Raw genomic sequence first — 20,964 nt, 5'->3', positions numbered from 1 at the left:
TTGTCTTTACAATGCTGGTACACGATACATACTTAAAAACACTTTTAAACAGCTATAGCTTTTATTAGAAGCATTTTTGGCTAATACATGCACATTAAAAAAATGCTTCTATTCAAAACCGAAATATGGGTTCCAATTTTAGCTGGAATGTCCCTTTAAATACTGAGACACCAAGTGCACACCCTCAGTGACAAGCTCAGTGGTTGGAAATTTTTCTGTGTGCACAGAATAAAAGTGCCAATCAGTTATTGTCTACAGCTGGGCACTGGGCATGTGCATGTGGCTTTGATGTAATGTTTAACAAAAGACTAAAGAAGCAGTTTTTAATGCACTTGGGAAGTGTTCTGAAATAGTATGGAAAGGCTTCACACTTCTTTGTTCGTTTAATGAAATGTTGGAATGGTTAACTGATAATCAAATGCAGGATTTTTATAAGAAATAAGATGTGTATCATAATGATTAAGTAGGTTGTTTTTACATGCCTTGTGTAGATAGACAGAAAGAATAATAATGGTAAGTAAAAATACCCCCCCTAGGGTGCTTAATGCAACCAGTATAACAATATAGCTAGGTTTAGTTGTAAATTTAGCGCAGGGGGAACGAGATACGTTTGTTGGGTCATTTGCTGGATGACTTGACCCTGCTTTATTTAAACCAGTTACGCACACCTCATATGTTGTATAAGGTAACAGGTTATACAGTGTGTATTGCCTTGATGTGACATAAATATTGTCAATGACTGTCCAGTTTTTGCTTCCTTCAGGGTGATACAAAAGTCTATAGTTTTCCACTATAGAATTTGGAGCACACCATTGGATTAATGCTGATGTGTCTGTAATTTCAGAAACTTGCCTTAGCCTTGGCGGATCTGGAATAATATCTTCTCCTGATAGGCCAGGGCAGTAACAATGAGTCAGTTGCTGAAGCTCAAAGCAAGACCTTTGAAGGTGCGTACATGGGTGGTAGTTGCAAGGAATAACGGTGTTCTTGACTGTTGTTGTTGCATACTGCAGATCATCTTCATATTCATATTCCCATGGCGTTTCTTCAGTAATAGCACTATGTGTGTTTCTATTGGTAGTTGCCTGCTTAATGTCAGCTGTATGATCATCGGTCACTGGTAGATCTGAATATTTAGTAGTTGCAGATATTGTATCAGTTATTTTTGCTGTAGGGAGTTCAGAAATACTAGACTGAGTTATATCTAGTGTATAGTCCTCTTCTGCTTCAGCATCACTTGTGACATTTGGCGACACAACAGTACTTGTTACCTGTTTATTTGCCAGTGGAGTTGTTGAATCAGAGTCTAAAGCTTTTGACTTGAAAACTGTTATACTTTCAGGTACCAAAACTTTCTTTGCTGCTTCTTGTGAAGTTGATGCACTGCTCACGGCTTGTTCAGATGTCGCTTGCAGAATATTTAGAGGCTCTTCTGTTGTATCAGAGATGTCAAAATACTTGCGCCTAATGTTTGTTTCTGATATAGTTTGCTTATCTGTGAGAGTTGTTGTTGTTCCCTTATACAGGCATTGGTAATTATAAGCCAGTATTGGTAACCTGACTCCTGATTCAGCATCAAAGCAAAAAGTTTCAGATGGCCTATAAAGTACAAAATTGAGCTTTTTATTATTTAAAAACATATTCATATCACATGCTTTTTTATTATTGTACACCCAATATAACATATACCTAATATACCATATACATTTGCCATTTTTATTCCTTTTTATCTTTTATTACAAAATACTGTACAAAAGTCTTATAAATACCTGTATTCATATAATTTTAATAAATATGGATTTGTTTGTTTTATATTATTAGATTTTGAATATGGTAAGAACCATTTCCAAGATGAGAAATGTTCTTTATAATGAATTTTCACCTTTTATGTAAAAATTGTGCTTGCCCCACTCTCAGGAGATAGGTCACAAATCAAATTCAGTAACCTGTACATGCTGCAAATCAAATAGCTGGTTTAGGAAATCTGCAGCAGTTTGAAAACCTAGTTTACAGATTTGATTTTAGGCTTCTTTAGGGAATATGGGATAAAGCACAATTTTTTTACACAAAAGCAAGAGGTGTTTAAAGTGAATGTAAATTTTGATGCTAAAGTGCCCGGCTTTTAAAAATTTGATTAAAAACAGGGGCACTTTAATTCATCAAAATTTACATTTCACTCATTGTGAAGAAATACTTACCTTTTAAACTCTCTCCGGTCATCGCAAGCCATTTCTGATGTCAGAAATGATGGATAGGTCATCCTCCAATCACGGCTTCCCCCCCGGGGGAATCAGTGTCTGATTCAACGCCGTGATTGGAGGAAGTGGGATTCCTCATTTTAGACCCAGGAAGAAGCTTTGCGTCGAGTGGAGGAAGCTGGAGCTGCTGTCAAGATTAAAAGGTACGTTTTTTTTCACAATAGGAGTGAAATGTAAATTTTGATGAATTAAAGTGCCCCTCTTGTTAATCACATTTTTAAAAACCGGGCACTTTAGCATCAAAATTTACATTCACGTTAACCACTTTGAGGTGCATGACTAGACGTTCTTGTTGTGCAGGAGGATAGCGGATCAGAAGCTGTTTTTGGCGATTCCCCACACTACAGGCTGGGGATCGGTGGGGGCCTAGTGGGTGGCACTGCTAAGCTTTCAATGGGGCTGCCAGTGAAGTTGCCACAAAGTGAGTTTAAAAACAAACTGTGGCTCTTCCTGGCCAGATGTAAATGGGCTTGCGCACAGCTAAAAGCTAAACTGTAAATTAAAACAATAGAACAATAATACAATTAAAGGGACAGTCAACACCAGAATTTTTGTTGTTTTAAAAGATAGATAATCCCTTTATTACCCATTCCCCAGTTTTGCATAACCAACACAGTTATAATTATACACATTTTACCTCTGTATTTACCTTGTATCTAAGCCTCAGCAGACTGCCCCCTTATTTCAGTTCTTTTGATAGACTTGCATTTTAGCCAATCAGAGCGGTCTCCATGGTAAATTCACGTGCAAGAGCTCAATGTTATTTATATGAAACATGTGAACTTATGCCCTCTAGTGGTGAAAAACTATCAAAATGCATTTAGATTAGAGGCGGCCTTCAAGGTCTAAGAAATTAGCATATGAACCTCCTAGGTTTAGCTTTCAACTAAGAATACCTGGAGAACAAAGCAAAATTAGTGATAAAAGTAAATTGGAAAGTTGTTTAAAATTACATGCCCTATTTGAAACTTGAAAGTTTTTTTTGGACTTGACTGTCATATTATTATGGCACTATTGACTGCCCAGAAATACATGTTTAGCCCCCCACAAAAAGCTTAAACACATAGTAAAAGTCAGCTCTGAATTGTTAATGCCCTGCTGGATGTAAACTGAACATGGCTACTGCATACGTCCCAGCCATCACAGATAGTGTAAGATTGTTATGGGGTGGGGAGGGTCAGCGGGCATTACATACCCAGACTCCACTCAACCCTGCCAATGGCATACCTGGCCACAGCTCTTTGGTGACCTGTCCCTCCTGCAGTGGCTCTGCCCACAAAACACAGGTGGATCACAAACCCACAAGTCCTCCTTGGAAATATTCTGAGGTATGTCACTGAGCCAATTTGGGACAACATATGTGCATAGCCGTTAATCACTAGCTGTGTTCAGGGGTTTACGGTGTTTAAAACACAAAGTTCAATACAACAAACAGTACAATAATTAAAAGCTACACAGTTGTTCTCTAGATCAGTGCAGATCCAATTTATGCCTGGGCCTGATTGATCTCAGTAGAGGATACAAGATAATTATAAACAAAAGAGTCTTCAAGGGGTATAGCCTTGGACTGCTTTGGAATTGCAAAACACAAAAACAACATAATAATGTAATATTTGTTTGAATGCAAATCTTTTACAGTGTAGTACTTAGCTGTTTATATATGCTATCTATATCTACAAAATATGTATTTGTTCCTTTAAAGTCTACAGTGATATTTCTACAAACATTTCTATTTGATAAGCTTTTCCCTGAAATATAATCTAGCTTTCCCTTTCCTGGGTTTGAGTGGTTCTTAAAGGGACAGTCTAGTCCAAAAAAAACTTTCATGATTCAGATAGGGCATGTAATTTTAAACAATTTTCCAATTTACTTTTATCACCAATTTTTCTTTGTTCTCTTGGTATTCTTAGTTGAAAGCTTAATTTAGGAGGTTCATATGCTAATTTCTTAGACCTTGAAGGCCGCCTCTTAAGAATGCATTTTAACAGGTTTTTCACCACTAGAGGGTGTTAGTTCATGTTTTTCATATAGATAACACTATGCTCGTGCACGTGAAGTTACCTGGGAGCCATCACTGATTGGCTAAACTGCAAGTCTGTCAAAAGAACAAATAAAGGGGCAGTCTGCAGAGGCTTAGATACAAGAAAATCACATCGGTAAAAAATATATAAATATAACTGTGTTGGTTATGCAAAACTAGGGAATGGGTAAACAAGGGATTATCTATCTTTTAAAACAATAACAATGTTGGTGTAGACTGTCCCTTTAACATCTATCTAAGTTTATAATTATTTGAATTACTATGATACATTTTAAGATCCCTTCTTTGAAATGCTACCAGAAATATTTTTAAAGTATTGGGATTGACACTTTTCTGTCTCACATAAAACTTTCTATTTTATACCATCTATCAGGGCCACACTTAGCATTTGTGAGCCCTTGGCAAGTCAAATTTGTGGGGGCCCTCAGCCCACCCCCCTTATTCCCTTCCCCTATATGCCCTATCTCTTGTCTGGCCCATCCCTGTCCTAACAAACTTTATAGAAACTAAACAATTACACTTCAATATTGAAACAACTAATATAATTATTATATATATATATATTTAGAATACCTATTCTCAAGCTAATCTTTACGTTGAATAAATCATTATATCTAGCATGCATTTTCTATTTAATATCCCTTTAACAGAAAAAATATATTTATTTTATCCGTACCTGATCAAAGTTATGTTTACATGGTTTGGAAAGAACCAAGGAAATCCACAATTACACTTTAAAGGATTGCCGTAGATGTTGATATACAAATATCCTGAACTAATTCTCCAAGGAGATAGTGAGCTCAGGTTACAGCTGCAATTAGAAAGAAACAAAAATTCAGTTTCAATTACATCATACTGTATATGGGGCATTGTATGAAAAAATAACAAATAATAAAATATTATAAAAGATCAGGAAAGATATGTGAGGAATGATATGGGTGGGTATATAGCTATGGCCAGTTAGATAATTATATTATTATATGATACATTAATGTGATAACACAAGAGTAATCCATAGCCTTGGTAATCCATAGCTTTGTACTGTGGTACTGTGCATTCAAGGTCATAAATGATTTTATGGCTGTATTTTATAAATGATGGGTAGCATATTTCCTTCCAGACCAGAGCTTGTGGAATTAAATAGTTGTTTGGAGCTTGAAGGTGCCTAGTTTACCTACATCAAGGGAACATGGAGGAATACATCGCAGATTTAAGAATTTTGGATGGATAGAGCCTGTCAAAAGAGCAAATATGACATAACTTTAGTGCTCTAAGAATTCTTGTTGAATCTGAGGCAAACTAGGAGGAACTCTCTAGTCACATGTCCATTGTTTCAGCAGGCACCACTCTATGGCATTGCCTTGTTTACCTCACCTATGTTGGGTAAAGTGGTGCAGGAAGTGAAGTATAGCCACCATGCCACATACAGATAAATAGCACATACAATTCAGACACACAGAGTGCTTTTGTAAAAAAAGTAAAAACTTAGTTTAAAGTTAAGACAACTGTAGCAACGGAGAGCAAATTATTACTCACATACTTATTAAATTAGATGCATTTCATCATAGTAGACATAATCATTGTGTGGTGTGCAGAGGAATCATTTGCTTTATTATACATTTCTTACTATGGCCTAACAGAGGAATAAGAAAGTTGGATTCACAGAACCGGAGAACAAGATTGTGCTAATGCAAAAAAAAAAAAAAGATAGTTTCAGCTAGGAGAAGAGCTAGTATACCAGATATATAGCAAAGGACAACAAGAGACTTATAGATGTATTTAATAATACCTACTTTTGAAGATAAAGGAATTTCAGCTTAGAGGCATTTTCAATTGCTCTGGATCCAACAGAAGTCAGTGAACTTGAATTGGCACAATTCATAAGCTCTATTTGTGGAAAGGAGCTTATCAGATCTTCATCTAGGCTTTCCATGTTAATCATCTTCATAATGTGCAGTTCCTTTAAGCTTGATAGATCCTTACTCCATGACGCATTACCTATAGTGCATGAATATTATCAATGATGACGATATTAAATTACACAAAGTATACATTAACTACATATAACATTGGCTATAAATATATTAAAGGGATATGAAACAGTCTGTTTCGTTGTTTTAATAATTAGTGACTTTTACTAAAAGAAATCATTGTAATATATATTCATCATTTTAAATGGAATTTACCTTTTTTTTTTTTTTTAAACTTCATTTGGGCAGTTTCCATTACTTTCTGTCATAACCCTACAAGGAGACTGGGGTGTCTATATGAAGATTTATATAGCTTGAGATCATAAATCTTCTAAAGTAACATGAGCTGACTTAGTATTTAAAGTGAATGCTAGATAAACAGGGAGTCAGATTTGCCCATGCTCAGAAGAGGCAGAATGCAACCTAATTTGCCAACATGTCAGCTCTCTTTTTTCCCTGAGAGCAGGGGATACACTGAGACTTTTTAATTGCTCATTTAGCAAGAAAACAAGTAAGTTGTTTGCTATTTTTTGTTTTTACAAGTCTGTTTCTATTTATGTTTACTTTGATTTAACATATTTGTTTTTTTATAAAGGAGAGCTGCTTAAAGGGACAGTTCACTCAAAAACTTTCTCCCCTTTAAATTATTCCCAATGATCCTTTTTACCTGCTAGAGTGTATTAAATTGGTTGCAAGTAGCTCCTTTACTCCTATTTCAGCATTTGAAATAGCTGATTCAGCTTGTGGTTTCCCAACCTATACTGAAAGTTTTGATACTGGAGTATATGCTATTGACAAGCCTAAGTAAACACAGTCAGCAGAAGAAGTTACACTCTCAGTGGGATGCAGGATAGTTAAGTAATAAAATAATAATTTTCCATTGTTCTCTCTTTGTATTGAGCTATGGTGTTCCAGACAATTATAAGATAAGGAAGCTAGTCTGTGTACACAAAGTTATAACATAATGAGATCTGATATTACCTTAAGTTCAACCCATTGTAATAGGCTGTGGTTTAAAAGCACAAAATCAGCTACTTCATATACACAAATAAACCCGAAAATGCAATTTCTCAAATATTTTATACTCTGCAGGTGGTATAACAAGTCATTTAAAATACATTAATGGAAAAACAATTTTACAGTGTACTGTCCCTTTAATATCCATTTAAGCTCAACTGCCTCCCCTATCCCAAGTAATATCCATAGTCCAGTTTATAGGACAAATGGAACAATACTCATACAAGGTCCTTGACAAGGTGGATTCCTATTATGAGATCTGGTCTCCCTGGCTCTCCAAATTCCCAAATTGGAGACCTGCTCCCGCTCCTAACCCTCCCACTTAGACCACCCTATCTCCAGTGTCTAACTTTGTTCCTCCCTTCCCTTTTTTTTTTTTCTCTCCCTCTCCCCTTTCCCACCCTCTGGGTTGCACCTACTCTTAAACCTTCCCGGTCTCTTTACAAAAACTGACTATACTAAAATACACCATTGATATAGCTAATCTCTAGCCCTTCACGCTATACAAGTCCCCTTGAAAAAGAGACTTTTAGTAGCACTTTCTTACACACTGATTATCACTCTTAGAACCAGTCAGATACAAAGAAATGCATTAGACATAACCTTAGTACATCCTCTGCTGTTACTTCTTCTCTCTTGTTTTTTTTTTATTTTCTTTTTTTTATTATAAAATATGTACTAATGCCCTCCTTGCTGTATCAATGGTACCATGTGTTCTCAGTGACTTTGTTACCATATGCCTGTATAAGTCTCAATAAAAAAATTTACTTAAAAAAAAATAAAAAAATATCCATCACAAGGATCATTCAGAAGAGATTAAGAATTCCTAACACCATTGAAAAGAGATATACATAGACGAATTACAGTCCACATACTTCTTCCTAAAGAGAGTCCAGGATTTTCATTCTCACAAGCTCCAGAAACCCAGAGAGGGGACCTCATTTGAACAAAATTTCTCGGATACCAACCAGGACAGAGACGGAGAAATCACAGTGTACCATCTTTAACTGGGCAAATACCTTACCTCATATGATTGAGGTAACAGCTGGTAAGCAGTAAATTCTTACTTGACTAAATTATTGTGAAGATTTCGACCATTTTTTCAGGATACTACTCTATATCATTTGTGGACTAACATATATACCTTTATATGATCTATTAAGTATACCATTATATAGCTGAGCGCCTCCACCACAATATTGATTTTTTCTCTTTCTATATACAAATATCCATTTAAGCTGATAAATTGTAATAGTTTAAAATATTTCTACAGTTTTATCTTACTAATATTATTCTCATTTATTTGTATAGCGACACAAAGTTTTGTAGCGTATCTCAGATTTATGTTTAGGCAGTAACCTAATTCTGACCTAAGACTACAAACTAATAGATAATATAAACCGTAACGGGTATTTTATGAAATGAATGAATTAATGAATTGGTGAATGTGATGTAAATGTTTGCTTCAAACCAGTATAGTTTAAAGATATTTCTACACATTTATCTATCCTATATTAGAGTGAAAAATCTCAAGTAATCCTTAGATATTATACTTGAAATGCTGGCTGAGCATCATGGGAAATGTAGTTCCAAAACCTCAGTCAATCTATAGTGATATAGGGTGAGATAAACAGATACTGTACATACTTTTAAATTTCTGTACATTCAGTTGTATAATAGTCATCTTTCTGCAAAGTCATTCTGCACATTAGTCCTGAATCTGTCACCTTCCTACCAAATATCATTACATCATGTTCTGATATTAGTTTTCTTCCTGACTCTTATTAAATAATTTAATATACTTAGAAGGTTTCTATCGGATCACTTCCATTTCTTATTTCCACCATGTTAAACATATTTTAATATTCAGATCAAAATATATAAAACTGTGCATAATAAAAGAGGCAGGATAAGTGAACTGTAGATTGGAAATATGAATGTACTTGTTCTGCTTCTGGTGGCTCCTCCTTATTACACAGACATCCCAAGTCTCCCTGAAGTTCAGGGAGTCTCCCTGATTGTAATAGCGGCTCCCTGATGCCAGCAAATGGAGGGCAATCTCCCTGAAACTCCAAGTACCATGATTCAATGTGGCCCAAATCCGGAAAAGTGTTTCTTTAAGAAATGCCTTTAGTTGCTGGGATGTTATAGAACCCTCAAAGTATGCATCAGTAACCAAAAAGCCACTGATTTTAATAAAATAAAACCACAAATACTACCTTATTTACTGCACATAATTAAACTTCGTATTCTAAAATATTTGAGCATTCAACAAGCGTACGATCACTGGAAAATAGGTTTGTTGTATGTGGCTGTGCAATAAAGCTACTTTTTTTATGTGACTTTAGTGGGAAGCTACTTTAATGATAAGTATATCTTATTTAGGGTTTCAAGGTGTCCAATATATAACTGGGGGGGGGGGGGGGGCGTGGCGGCGCAGTAGCGGGAGAAGCCACCTCCCTGAAATGAGTTTTTGCAGGTTGGGATGTCTGATTACATCGCTTACCCAAATTTAAATCATCTGAAATAATAACTCCCAAGCGTCTCATCTCGCCACATCCAGTGGGGAGCAAGAGGTGTCCTCTCACCATGTCAGTTTTAATACAGCAGGTTCTAGACCCTGTTGTAATAATAAATATGGGAGTATTCAGAAGGCTCCTTCTCAGATAAAAATAAATGTATATACAGAAGACACCTTGTTGACAAGATTAAATCTCCTCTTTTAAATTAGGGGATCACATTATGCTTTAGATATCACATGATTAATGGGAAAATTGTAATTCAAAAATAAAAAAAACGTTATAGACCAGGTTAACAGTAACATAAGGAGAAGGCATTGAATAATGTCGGTCTCTTTCTCAGTAAAAAATAAAAAGATACCAATATTTAACATCTAATTTAAAAGACAACTTGGACTTCTTTATTTAAAGCTCCCACTTATCCTGCATTTTATGGGGTTGTCGCTGTTTAGAAGCCATGTCTTGCTGTCACTCCTGACACTTTCCTGGCCCTATTTTTGTCCTGGTTTCAGAAATCAGATACCACTTAACCCAAATGAGAAATCCACAAATTTACTGCCCAACTATGCCCACTGACACTTGGATACACTTTCCATTCCATGACATCTTAAAATATTTTTTGTTCCCAGAACCTTCAGGTTTAGGGTTAATGGTGTCTTGCCTGATTCTTTCCCTATCAGTAATGGCACTCAGGGCTGCTCTGTTCTCTTTGTACTATTCATGGGCATACTAATACACTTTTGAAGCCAATTACAATACAAAAATTAAGCAAGATACATTTATTACATCTTGGCTTGCCCCAATTTTATTGTGGCTTGGTAGAATCTATTCTGGCAAAACTATGCTATTACCTAAAATTCTGTACTTGTTTCAAGCCCTTCCTATTAAACTAAATGGTATATTTACCAAATCAACTTTTTATCTACTAACAAAATTGGGTCCCCAATCTTCACTTATATTCAATAGGTTATAGATTTGTGTACACAAACTACTAATAAATACTGGGCACAACTAGAACACTGTCTCTTGCAATCACCACAGGTAGATAGATTTTACTGGCTACCTCCCACTAACCCCCTTTTTCTTAAAAAGGTTACATTACTTCATGCTAAACCAACTAGATGTACATCTTCTCTTATTAGTAATGTGGAACTATTTAAGTGCTACTAAATAATATGCACTTCATGTCTATGCTATGAAGTGAACAGTAAACACCTTGAGCAAGATTACTAGTCGCACTGCAAATCAGTTGAGAAAACTCTGCTCGTTTATGGCTTTTACGCATTTAAGGTTGCGCAGCTATTACAAGTTGAGTAATAACTTATTTTGCATGTGCGTTAAGCCATGAAATACAAACTGTGAATCGCGTGCACATTCACGTATTACCCATAGAAGACAAATAGAAGAAAAAAACCACAAAAACCCTAATATGTTGTGCAAAGCCCATGACGCATTATTCTTGAAAAGTGCACATGAAAATGTGAATATTCATATTGCGAATATGTTTTGTTTTCACAACATAATATGTTCTATTTATTTCTAATTAAATATTTCTCCATATATGTGATGATTTTTGGACTGATATATCTTTATTGCGAGATATGTATATGTATAAATATACGTCTAGATACCTCAAGATCTATATGCGAATATCTCTTTGAAAATACATACTGGTTTTATTTCACATTTCTGTCGTTTGCAATTCTAAGCAAAGCCTTATATATTTGAATAAAACCTTTTATTTTTGGAATCTATTATGTAGCTCTTTATAATAGCCAGTCCCCTGATATACAGACATTCCAGACATAGATGTTAAACAGCATATATAGTATACATAACACATACATGTGTGAGCTCACACACACTGTACTACCTGGAAAAAAAAGGACCTGAAATGAAAGTTTTTTTTGCTAAATACCAGCATGAAATGTATACGCCAAAACACCAGTGACATACCATATAAGTTGCAATGCTACGAAGAAGAATACAAGCTGATAACTTCTGCTGGCCGGAGGGTTGAAGAAACAGGACACTGGTACGCTTCCACTGTAAACTGCACAGATAATGAGCCTGTGTTCAAATGTTCCCCTTCAATACCAATACCAGAGGCGCACTGCGCATGCGCAAAAATCAGGTTACGAGCAAGATAGAACACGTACACAAGTTAAAAGAACCTGCTGATGTCACTGCTGACGTAAAAGGGGAGAGGCTTAACGGACATTTTGAAACGGCTGCAGCGCGAAAAGTAAGTGATTTTACTGACAAACTCTATATATTTGAAAAATGGGCTACATTGAGAAATGATGATTCAGGGCAAGTTTATATGTATAAATGAAAACGCTATTTGGGTTGACTGTACCTTTAAGTCTGAAGACAACAAGGCTAGCTATGGCCATACTGTAAGTATAAAGTGCACTATTTCACAGTCTGAGAATTAGAAAATCCAAATTTTTCAGGGCAACTTACCTGAAAAGGGGGGTAAATAAACAATGAAAGTAAATTGCAAAATTGTTTCATTATTCATAGCTTAGAGTATCAAGGTATTTACTTTTCCTTCAAAGGGATATCATTTATTTTATACTATTCAATCTTAAACATGGCGCATGTTGTGTTCTGAAATTATATTTTCTGTTTACACTCTTTTCAATTATTCTGCTTAGTTTACACAGTATCCTTTTAGATTGGAGGATTTTATGGTTTAAAAAAGACCTGATAACATGCAAATTCTTTCTTTCAAATTGCAGAAACTTGCTTGAGCCAGCTTCATACTATAGAGCTTAGAGCAGTGTGGCAATATATATATTTTGCGCTAGCGTAATCGTGTTTTTTGCGAGCCATTTTCATTTAGCTGATATTCAATCCTTTCCCCGATCTCAGAGCTGTGGTTAACAGTTTTTTCCGAAACTAAAAACTTGCACAAATCTCTTCAAAAATACATGACAAAGTACAGTTACACTCATATTAAAGGGACACTGAACCCAATTTTTTTCTTTTGTAATTCAGAAAGAGCATGCAATTTTAAGCAACTTTCTAATTTACTCCTATTATCAATTTTCCTTCGTTCTCTTGCTATAATTATTTGAAAAAGAAGACATCTAAGCTTTTTTTTGGTTTCAGTACTCTGGACAGCACTTTTTTATTGGTGGATGAATTTATCCTCCAATCAGCAAGGACAACCCAGGTTGTTCACCAAAAATGGGCCAGCATCTAAACTTACATTCTTGCATTTCAAATAAAGATACCAAGAGAATGAAGAAAATTTGATAATAGGAGTAAATTAGAAAGTTGCTTAAAATTTCATGCTCAATCTGAATCACGAAAGAAAAATGTTGGGTTCAGTGTCCCTTTAACATTGTCTAATAAAAATTATTTCAAAAAAATATCACACAAAAAAGTTATAAGGGCTCAAAGATTGGGGATCTCGGGTGTTAGGAAAAAGAAGCAGGCAAATGGCTTTAACATTGAGACACATACATATACATTGTTAAAGATGTATTTGTATGTATATAGATATGTTTATATATGTGTACATATATATTAATGTATTTATATGTTCATACTCTTGAAAAAGTTCCTATGTAATGGAATGAAGCGTATGTTGAGTTTTAACAGTTTTTAGACATAATCTCCTGTGAAGCTTTGTTAGCTAGCAGTGTGTTGCAGTAACAATATAGCTAAGGGGTTTATATGTTTTATGTATTTTATACTTGACTAGCTTACATTGTATTAAAATTGCATTGCCATATGGCTAGGCAAGGTGTGTTCTCAATTTATAGGTTCCACCTTCTGTAGCCGGCTTGCTAATATATACAAAGCTAATGCTTGTTTTAAACATTAATAAAAAGCTTATAACCACAGAAGCTGTTTTCTTCATTGGACCCTGCTCAAGGATACAACTTTACCTATGTGCTTATTTTCACCTACTATCTTGTGAGTAGTTTGTAAAAAATACATGGGGCTTACCAGGTGTTTAATCTACACTTAGATCTCTGTTTGCGCTTTCTCTTACCCCTTTCCAGTATTTATATGTGTATATATGTATGTAACATTCATATATACACATATAAACACATAAATACATATATACACATATAAACACATAAATACATATATACACATATAAACACATAAATACATATATACACATATAAACACATAAATACATATATACACATATAAACACATAAATACATATGTACACATATAAACACATAAATACATATGTACACATATATAGACATATACAGTATATATAAGTGCATTAGAGCCCTTGGCCATTTAGCAGATAAAAACATGATAAAACATATTTATGCAATATTCATATTTAATAAAGATTTTAACTATGTATTTACTGTAAATATTTCACATTTGTTAATGCTTTTATGCTATGTTGTATGCGTGATGGGTGTTTGTTTTTTCTCAACAATTTTTTCCCCCCATTGACTTCTATGGGGAATGTGAAAAGGCGATGACATTTCTGCGATCTTGAGTGTTAGGGTTTTTTTCCACTTTTTTTCTCTATTGATCTCTATGGAGGAATACGTGCGCGCGCACATGGAAAATTAAGTTTGTTTTTTTCACGCTATTCAGGTTAACACTAGTGCAAAATAAGTTTTTGGGAACTTGTAATACGAACGCAGCCCTGCAAGTGCAAAAATTAAAATCCAAGCAAAGTTTTTGCTTACGCAAAAAAAAAAAAAAAAAAATACCGCACCACTTGTAATCTAGCCCTGTGAGTTTAGGCAACACTTCCAAAAAATGCCTAGATTACAAATAGAGTGCAGTCATTATTACAAGTAGCTCAATGTGATTGCAAGGTTGCAATATTTTTACAAGTTGGGCATAAAAAAATGTTGCAGGTTCACTTGTGTGAGCGAACAGTAAACTTAAATGACAACAGCAGAGACTAGCGCTTGTATTACAAGTTCACGATTAACTATTGTGTTCAAGAGATAATTTATTTAACCCTGGGAAATGTTAAAGGGGCAGTGCAATGTAAGATTGGTTTCCCCTTGTACTTGTTATACCAGCAGCAGAGTATAAAATGCATGAGAAATTACTTATTTAGGTTTATTTTTTAATACAAAATATATGTTTGTGTTCTTTTAAACCACAACACATTAAAATTGGTTGAGTTTGTAGGGAAATCAGATCTCCTTCTTTTATCCCGTTCTTTATATTATCTCTGTCTGTAAACCAAAGCCCAATATTTAGAGAGAACAATTGAACATTAACATTGTATTACTTATCTCTCCTATCTCCTACTGGTAATTCCATTTCGTCTGCTGGCTATGGGTATATAGCTTTTTTATAACCAATACTTAAATATTGACATTTTCAGTATGGGTGAAGATACAACAGGCAAAAACATATATTTTAAATACCAAAATAAATGTATAGGGAATATTTGTAAGCAATACACTCCAGCAGCTAAAATGATCAATTGGGAACAGATTAAAGGCAAGAGCATTAAACAGTACACTGACCCTTTAAAAAAAGGGAAAAGCTCTGGTAAGTCATTCTAACTGCTCATACAGGACTTCATAAACCAAAAACTGGTCTTTTATATTTTATTTTCACTTTATTTCAAGACTTTTTACAAAGCAACATTGCTTTTGTGCCTAGACAAAACACAATGATGCAGTTTTAGACTTAATATACAATGTTATATTTAAGGATATATTTGTATCTGTTTTATAGTCTTTTGCTATTGGTTGGTACTGAACTTTAATTATTTAACAAAATTCATTGGCTGCATAGCACATGAGGACCAATAGAAACATGAGAATAAATACATCACAATTGAAACATCTGGGCAAAACATTGTGCAAATTACTTCATGCAGTGCCTGTATGTATTTAATATTTGCATTAGTGTAATATTAATTATAATCTAAAATTATTACACAATTTTTATGTCTTCATTTATTATAATAAAAACCTCCCAAAATATATATATATTTTAATTTTGAGATGGGATATTTATATATATATAAAAAAAATAACTACAACTTTTCATGTTTACAATAGTGGACTTTTAAATGTCTCTTACACTTTAAAATGTGTCTCTTAGAATGGTGAGATTTCTACCATTAAAACTATTGAGCCACTTCATTCTTGCAAAGCTGTAGGTTTCCAAAATACAGAACGGATTTACTTGCAGGATCCTGTTTTCTACAGTTAGAGCTCCACTTGGCCAAAACGTTTTAACAGGCACCAACCGTTTTCATCTTCGTTCTTTGGCCAACAACAATGCAAATCTACCATATTTTAGTCTCCTAAACAGTAATAAATATCACCTTATGATGCAAAATGGTTTTAGATTACTGTCTTGTGCATATGCCTAGTATATATGCTTGGCACCTATGCACCATACACTAGCTTGCTGCTCAAGTAAAGGTCAAGTGCACAAATCAGCAGCTAGTTATGCTCTGATGTCACCACCATGTAACAGCTGCTGTTGATATTTAATTTTTTGTTTGTTTTTTGTTTTCTCTGTTTAACACTTGTCGTTATATTGAAATACTGAGAGGTAGACTTGTATCTCAATTAAAGTAAAAATAAAAGAATGTTTTTGGAATTGATCCCACTTTAATTAACTGCACTTCACATAAATGCAACTATAACAAAGTTCTACTTTTTCATACCATCTTGTTAAGAATATTATTTACGATCTTAGATATTATAACAGTCAATATAAACCTGTTTATATTTTAACAGACAATTGGTACCTTATAGTGTAGCTTATTAACTTACCACTCCTGATATAAGTTCCACTAAGGTCAAGTATATGTAGAGAAGAACTAGTCATTGCTTTATTTGCAAATGCCAACTGACTGATGTCTTCAGAAGATATCATTCCAATTGAGGTAGAAGATAAATTTAGGAACTCCAAATTTGAAAAACAACTAAAGGCATAAGGAGGGATCTGTGATATTGGATTTCCAGCAAGAGATAACCATTTCATTTTATTCAGTTTAATGCATTTTGGAACAGTGGCTAATTGATTATAGCTGAGATCCAGTATTTGCAGATTAGGGAGGATTTCCATCTTCCAATACAGCTGTGATATTTTGTTATGTTTCAGAATAAGGATACGCAAGTCAGAGAGTTCCGATATGTCTTGTTCCTCAATTATAGTTAGGTTGTTTATACTCAAATCCAGGATTTCTACTTTCTTCGATAGACATGGTGGAAAAACATCAAGACCCATACTAGTTAGAGATAGGTTAAAGTTTGATATATCAATGTCTTTACATGGATTTTCAGTAACGTTTCCAGATTCCATAGGTTTTGTCAAACTGAAAAGAGTTATCTGTTCAGTTTGATTAGTATTGTTAGATATACAGAGAACTGAATTCATGTGACTCAGGCTCATAAGTATCAAAAACATGTTGTGATTCATCATAAAAAATGCTTTTTTATTCTGAAAGAGAAATAAGAAAGAATAGAAATAATTAACACCACATAGCAACATTTGTTTACTTCATAAAAAATAGTAGTAGATTCCAGGGGTAAAGTTTTAGTAGATGTGGCAGCGACAAACATTTTTTAGATATTTCTAACTATCTTAAGGCTAGATTACGAGTGGATCACTATTTATCGCTCCTGCTCGCATGTTAGCTCCGCTAGAAGTAAGCATTTTGCGCGTGTCAGTTTGTGCACAAATTACAAGTTGAAAGTAAAAACCCGATGTGCAAAAAAGCTGGTTAGAATATTGTGACCGTGTTACTGTAACACTTTTACTTGCTGGCAAACCCAATAGCGTTTACTCAAGTGGGCTAACCCAACATGATATATAAATATTTCACATTCTAATGTTCTTCACATAGTAGAATATGTTCTATTTATTCTTAAATACATGTATATATATATGATGTTTTTTGTGTGCAATTTGTATCTATAACTATATAAATATATATATATATATATATATATATATATATATAATATTATATAGGTATAGATATATACAGCTATCTATGGGAATATCTATTTAAAAATACTTAGAACATATTCACTTATGTGAAGAACATAGTAATGTAAAATATTTACAGTACATACACAGTTAAACACTTTATTAAATATGAATATTGCATTAAATTATGATATTTCATGTTCTCAGCTACTTGATTGCAAAGGGCTCCAATGCACTTATATATAAAATATGTATATATATGTATACATTTGTATTTATGTGCTTATATGTGTCTATATGTCTGTAAATACATATATATATATATATATATATATATATACAAAGATAAATATGTACACACACACATATATATATATATATATATATATATATACATATACATATTTAAACATGTATATGTATGTATTTCCATGTTAAAGCCCTTCGGATGTTTTTTTTTCACCTGAGACCTCATATCTTTGAGCCCTTATAACCTTTTATTGCAATTTTTTAAAATATTTTTTTTATATAGTGTTATTATGTAACTGTACTTTTAAATGTATTTTTAATGTGTTGTGTGTAACTTTTCAGTCAAGCATAACAGTTAACCAGAGCTCAGAAGTTGCACTATTCCGATGCACGTTAAATTAAATTGCGCTCAAGCGAACGCGTTTACTTTCATCTTGTAATATGCTTGCTACTTCCGACCTGCACAGACACCTGCAATAAACCCCTTTTTGCTTGCGTGCAAAAGTCAGCGCGCCACTCGTAATCCAGCCCTTGAACTGGAACTATAATAATGATACAAAAAATATTCTTACATGAGAGAGAATAAATCAGAATCATTTTTCCCACATGACTTACAGTACATAGGAGTAATATTTCAATAATTTGCAAAGATGGTTTGTGCTGGATGTAATAAATATATAGAGTTTATAATAAAGAAATAAAAATGTTTTATCCTCAAAGGGACATATTACACAACAATATTTTATAAAGAATATGAAAGAGCAACAGTTACACATGTTAATATTTTATTTTTCATAAACAGTTAGTTACATTGAAACTACCAGGAATGATTATTTACAACTTACTCCTGGGACTAAGTTGATTTATTTAGCAAAGAAAGATCCATTGTGCAAGTAGCAAAAGCACTGAAATATAATTTGAAATATTCTCTTTTTAAAGTGAAAGTAAATGATTTACTATTGAAACAGATAAAGGGCACTTTCATTCATGAAGTATAAGATACTTCATGTAGAAAGCTCCTTTATTTGATTCATCGATCGCCGCTCTTAGTTCCTACCGCAGCACGTGGCTAAAAAAAAAATTTGGCTAAGAGGTGACGTTTTCACCTCTGAGCCAATAGCCATTTACCGCACGGCTATTGGCTAAGAGGTGAAAACGTCACCTCTTAGCCAAAACATTTTTTAGCCGTGGGCTGCTGTAGGAGCTAAGAACGGCAATCGATTGAATCAAATAAAGGAGCTTTCATTTTAACTGCACAGAAAATATTTTTTAGCATCATGTTCCTTTAAAGTACACACTTAAAGGGACACAAAACCCCCCAAAAATGATTTCATGATTCAAATAGAGCACTGGTTTTCAAACCTGTACTCAGACCTCCCTAACAGGCCACATTTTGACGATATCTGAACTGGAGCACAGACAAAATAATTAGCTGCTTAGTAAACATGGTTATTTTACCTGCTCTCATTCAAGACAATCCTGAAAACCTGGCCTGTTGGGGAGGTCTGAGGACAGGTTTGAAAACCAGTAAGATAGAGCATACAATTTAAAACAACTTTCCAATTTTCTACTATTATCAAATTGTCTATGTTTTCTTGTTATCTTTTGTGGAAAAGCAGGGACGTAAGCTCTGGGAGTGTGCACGTGTCTGCAACACTATATGGCAGCAGTTTTGCAACAATGTTATACATTAACAATAGCACTAGAGGGCAGCACTATTTCCTGTCATGTAGCGCATCAGGCATGTGCATGCTTCCTACCTAGATATCTCTTCAACAAAGAATCACATGAGAAGGAAACAAATTTCATAATAGAAGTAGATTGGAAACATTTTAAAAATTGTATTCTCTATCAGAATCCTGAAATAAACATTTTGGGTCTCATGTCCCTTTAAACCATACTAATTAGCAAGCAAGCTTCATAAAATCCAAAGTAGGCACTTAAAATTAAAACAGCAAATTTAAGTTATATAAATTAATAAAATATAATTGAAAAATGGTAATTAAAATTATATGTTGGTACCCCAGAGAGGGGGAAGGTGGTCAATTAACAATACATATTAAAACATTTATGATTTTGTGAAACTTGAACTTAATAATCAATTTGTTATAGTGAGTCTATCTCACCTTGCCTGATAGAAACTGTTTAATCCCTTTGCTACCAAGAATTCAGTGAAAAACTTGCCTGGAGAATTTTTAGTATTTTTGCTATTACTCAATTTAAACAGAAATAGAGCCTTGTTTTTTTTTATTTACCTATCAAAACGAAATATTTTTTTTAAGTAGATAACCCAATGTATTGGTATAGGCCCATTTTAGTGTATTTCATGCCACCATTTTTCCACCAAATACGATCATATAAAAAAACCAACACTTTTTCACTGAAATTATTTACATACGGCTTGTGCAGTCATAACACAAATGGTTATAAAAGCTTCTCTGGGATCCTTTTTGTTCAGAAATAGCAGACATACATTGCCATTGCTTTTTGGTAATTAGAAGGCCGCTAATTGCATCTGCGCACTACTGTTCTGAAATTCCCGGCCGCGGGGGGTTAATTAGTTAGCTGGTAAGGGTAATATTATTATAGTGTAGAGATTACCCTCCCACCTGACACCTCCCACCTACCTGATCACTAACTGATCTCTCCCAAATAGCTTTCTTCCCTCTACCCCCAAACTCCTCACCTCCATCCTAGGTACTGGCAGACAGTCTGCCACTATACAATTTGGGTTTTTATTGTTTTCCTGAAGTGTAGTTATCCCTCTTGAACCTTCCCACCTTCCTGATCTCCCACTAGCAGCAGCCATTTAAGATACTAGCAGCTGTCTACCAGTATCCAGTTTATAGGTATTTGTTAATTTAATTATATTATGAATTTATTAATATTTTTTTTCTGTTGTGTAAAGATCTCCCTCACCCTCCCCACATCTCCCCTTCATGCAATTGATATGTACGGATCCCCTCCCCTTCTAATTTCCTCTTTTTCTGTAG

General features: G+C 34.2%; 1 protein-coding gene across 1 annotated transcript; it reads right to left on the bottom strand.

The window, feature by feature from the left end:
- Positions 1-383: 383 nt before the first annotated feature.
- LRRN4 (leucine rich repeat neuronal 4) lies at positions 384-17,197 on the bottom strand. The gene is made up of 4 exons (XM_053712689.1): positions 16,561-17,197; positions 6,093-6,297; positions 4,976-5,110; positions 384-1,599 (listed from the first exon to the last, which is right to left on the bottom strand). The coding sequence occupies exons 1-4, from the start codon at positions 17,195-17,197 to the stop codon at positions 384-386; spliced, it is 2,193 nt and encodes a 730-aa protein (XP_053568664.1).
- Positions 17,198-20,964: the final 3,767 nt, after the last annotated feature.

This window comes from Bombina bombina, chromosome 4 (assembly GCF_027579735.1).
Source record: "Bombina bombina isolate aBomBom1 chromosome 4, aBomBom1.pri, whole genome shotgun sequence".
Taxonomy (NCBI): domain Eukaryota; kingdom Metazoa; phylum Chordata; class Amphibia; order Anura; family Bombinatoridae; genus Bombina; species Bombina bombina.
The sequence above is the reverse complement of the archived record's forward strand: the minus strand, read 5'-3'. Positions and strand labels throughout refer to the sequence as shown.

Coding starts and splice junctions, on each gene's coding strand:
- LRRN4 (XM_053712689.1), bottom strand. CDS start 17,197: ATGTTTTTGATACTTATGAGCCTGAGTCACATGAATTCAGTTCTCTGT. Junction 6,298..16,560: donor TGGAACTTATATCAGGAGTG/GTAAGTTAATAA, acceptor CATGCACTATAG/GTAATGCGTCATGGAGTAAG. Junction 5,111..6,092: donor AAATTCCTTTATCTTCAAAA/GTAGGTATTATT, acceptor TTCTAATTGCAG/CTGTAACCTGAGCTCACTAT.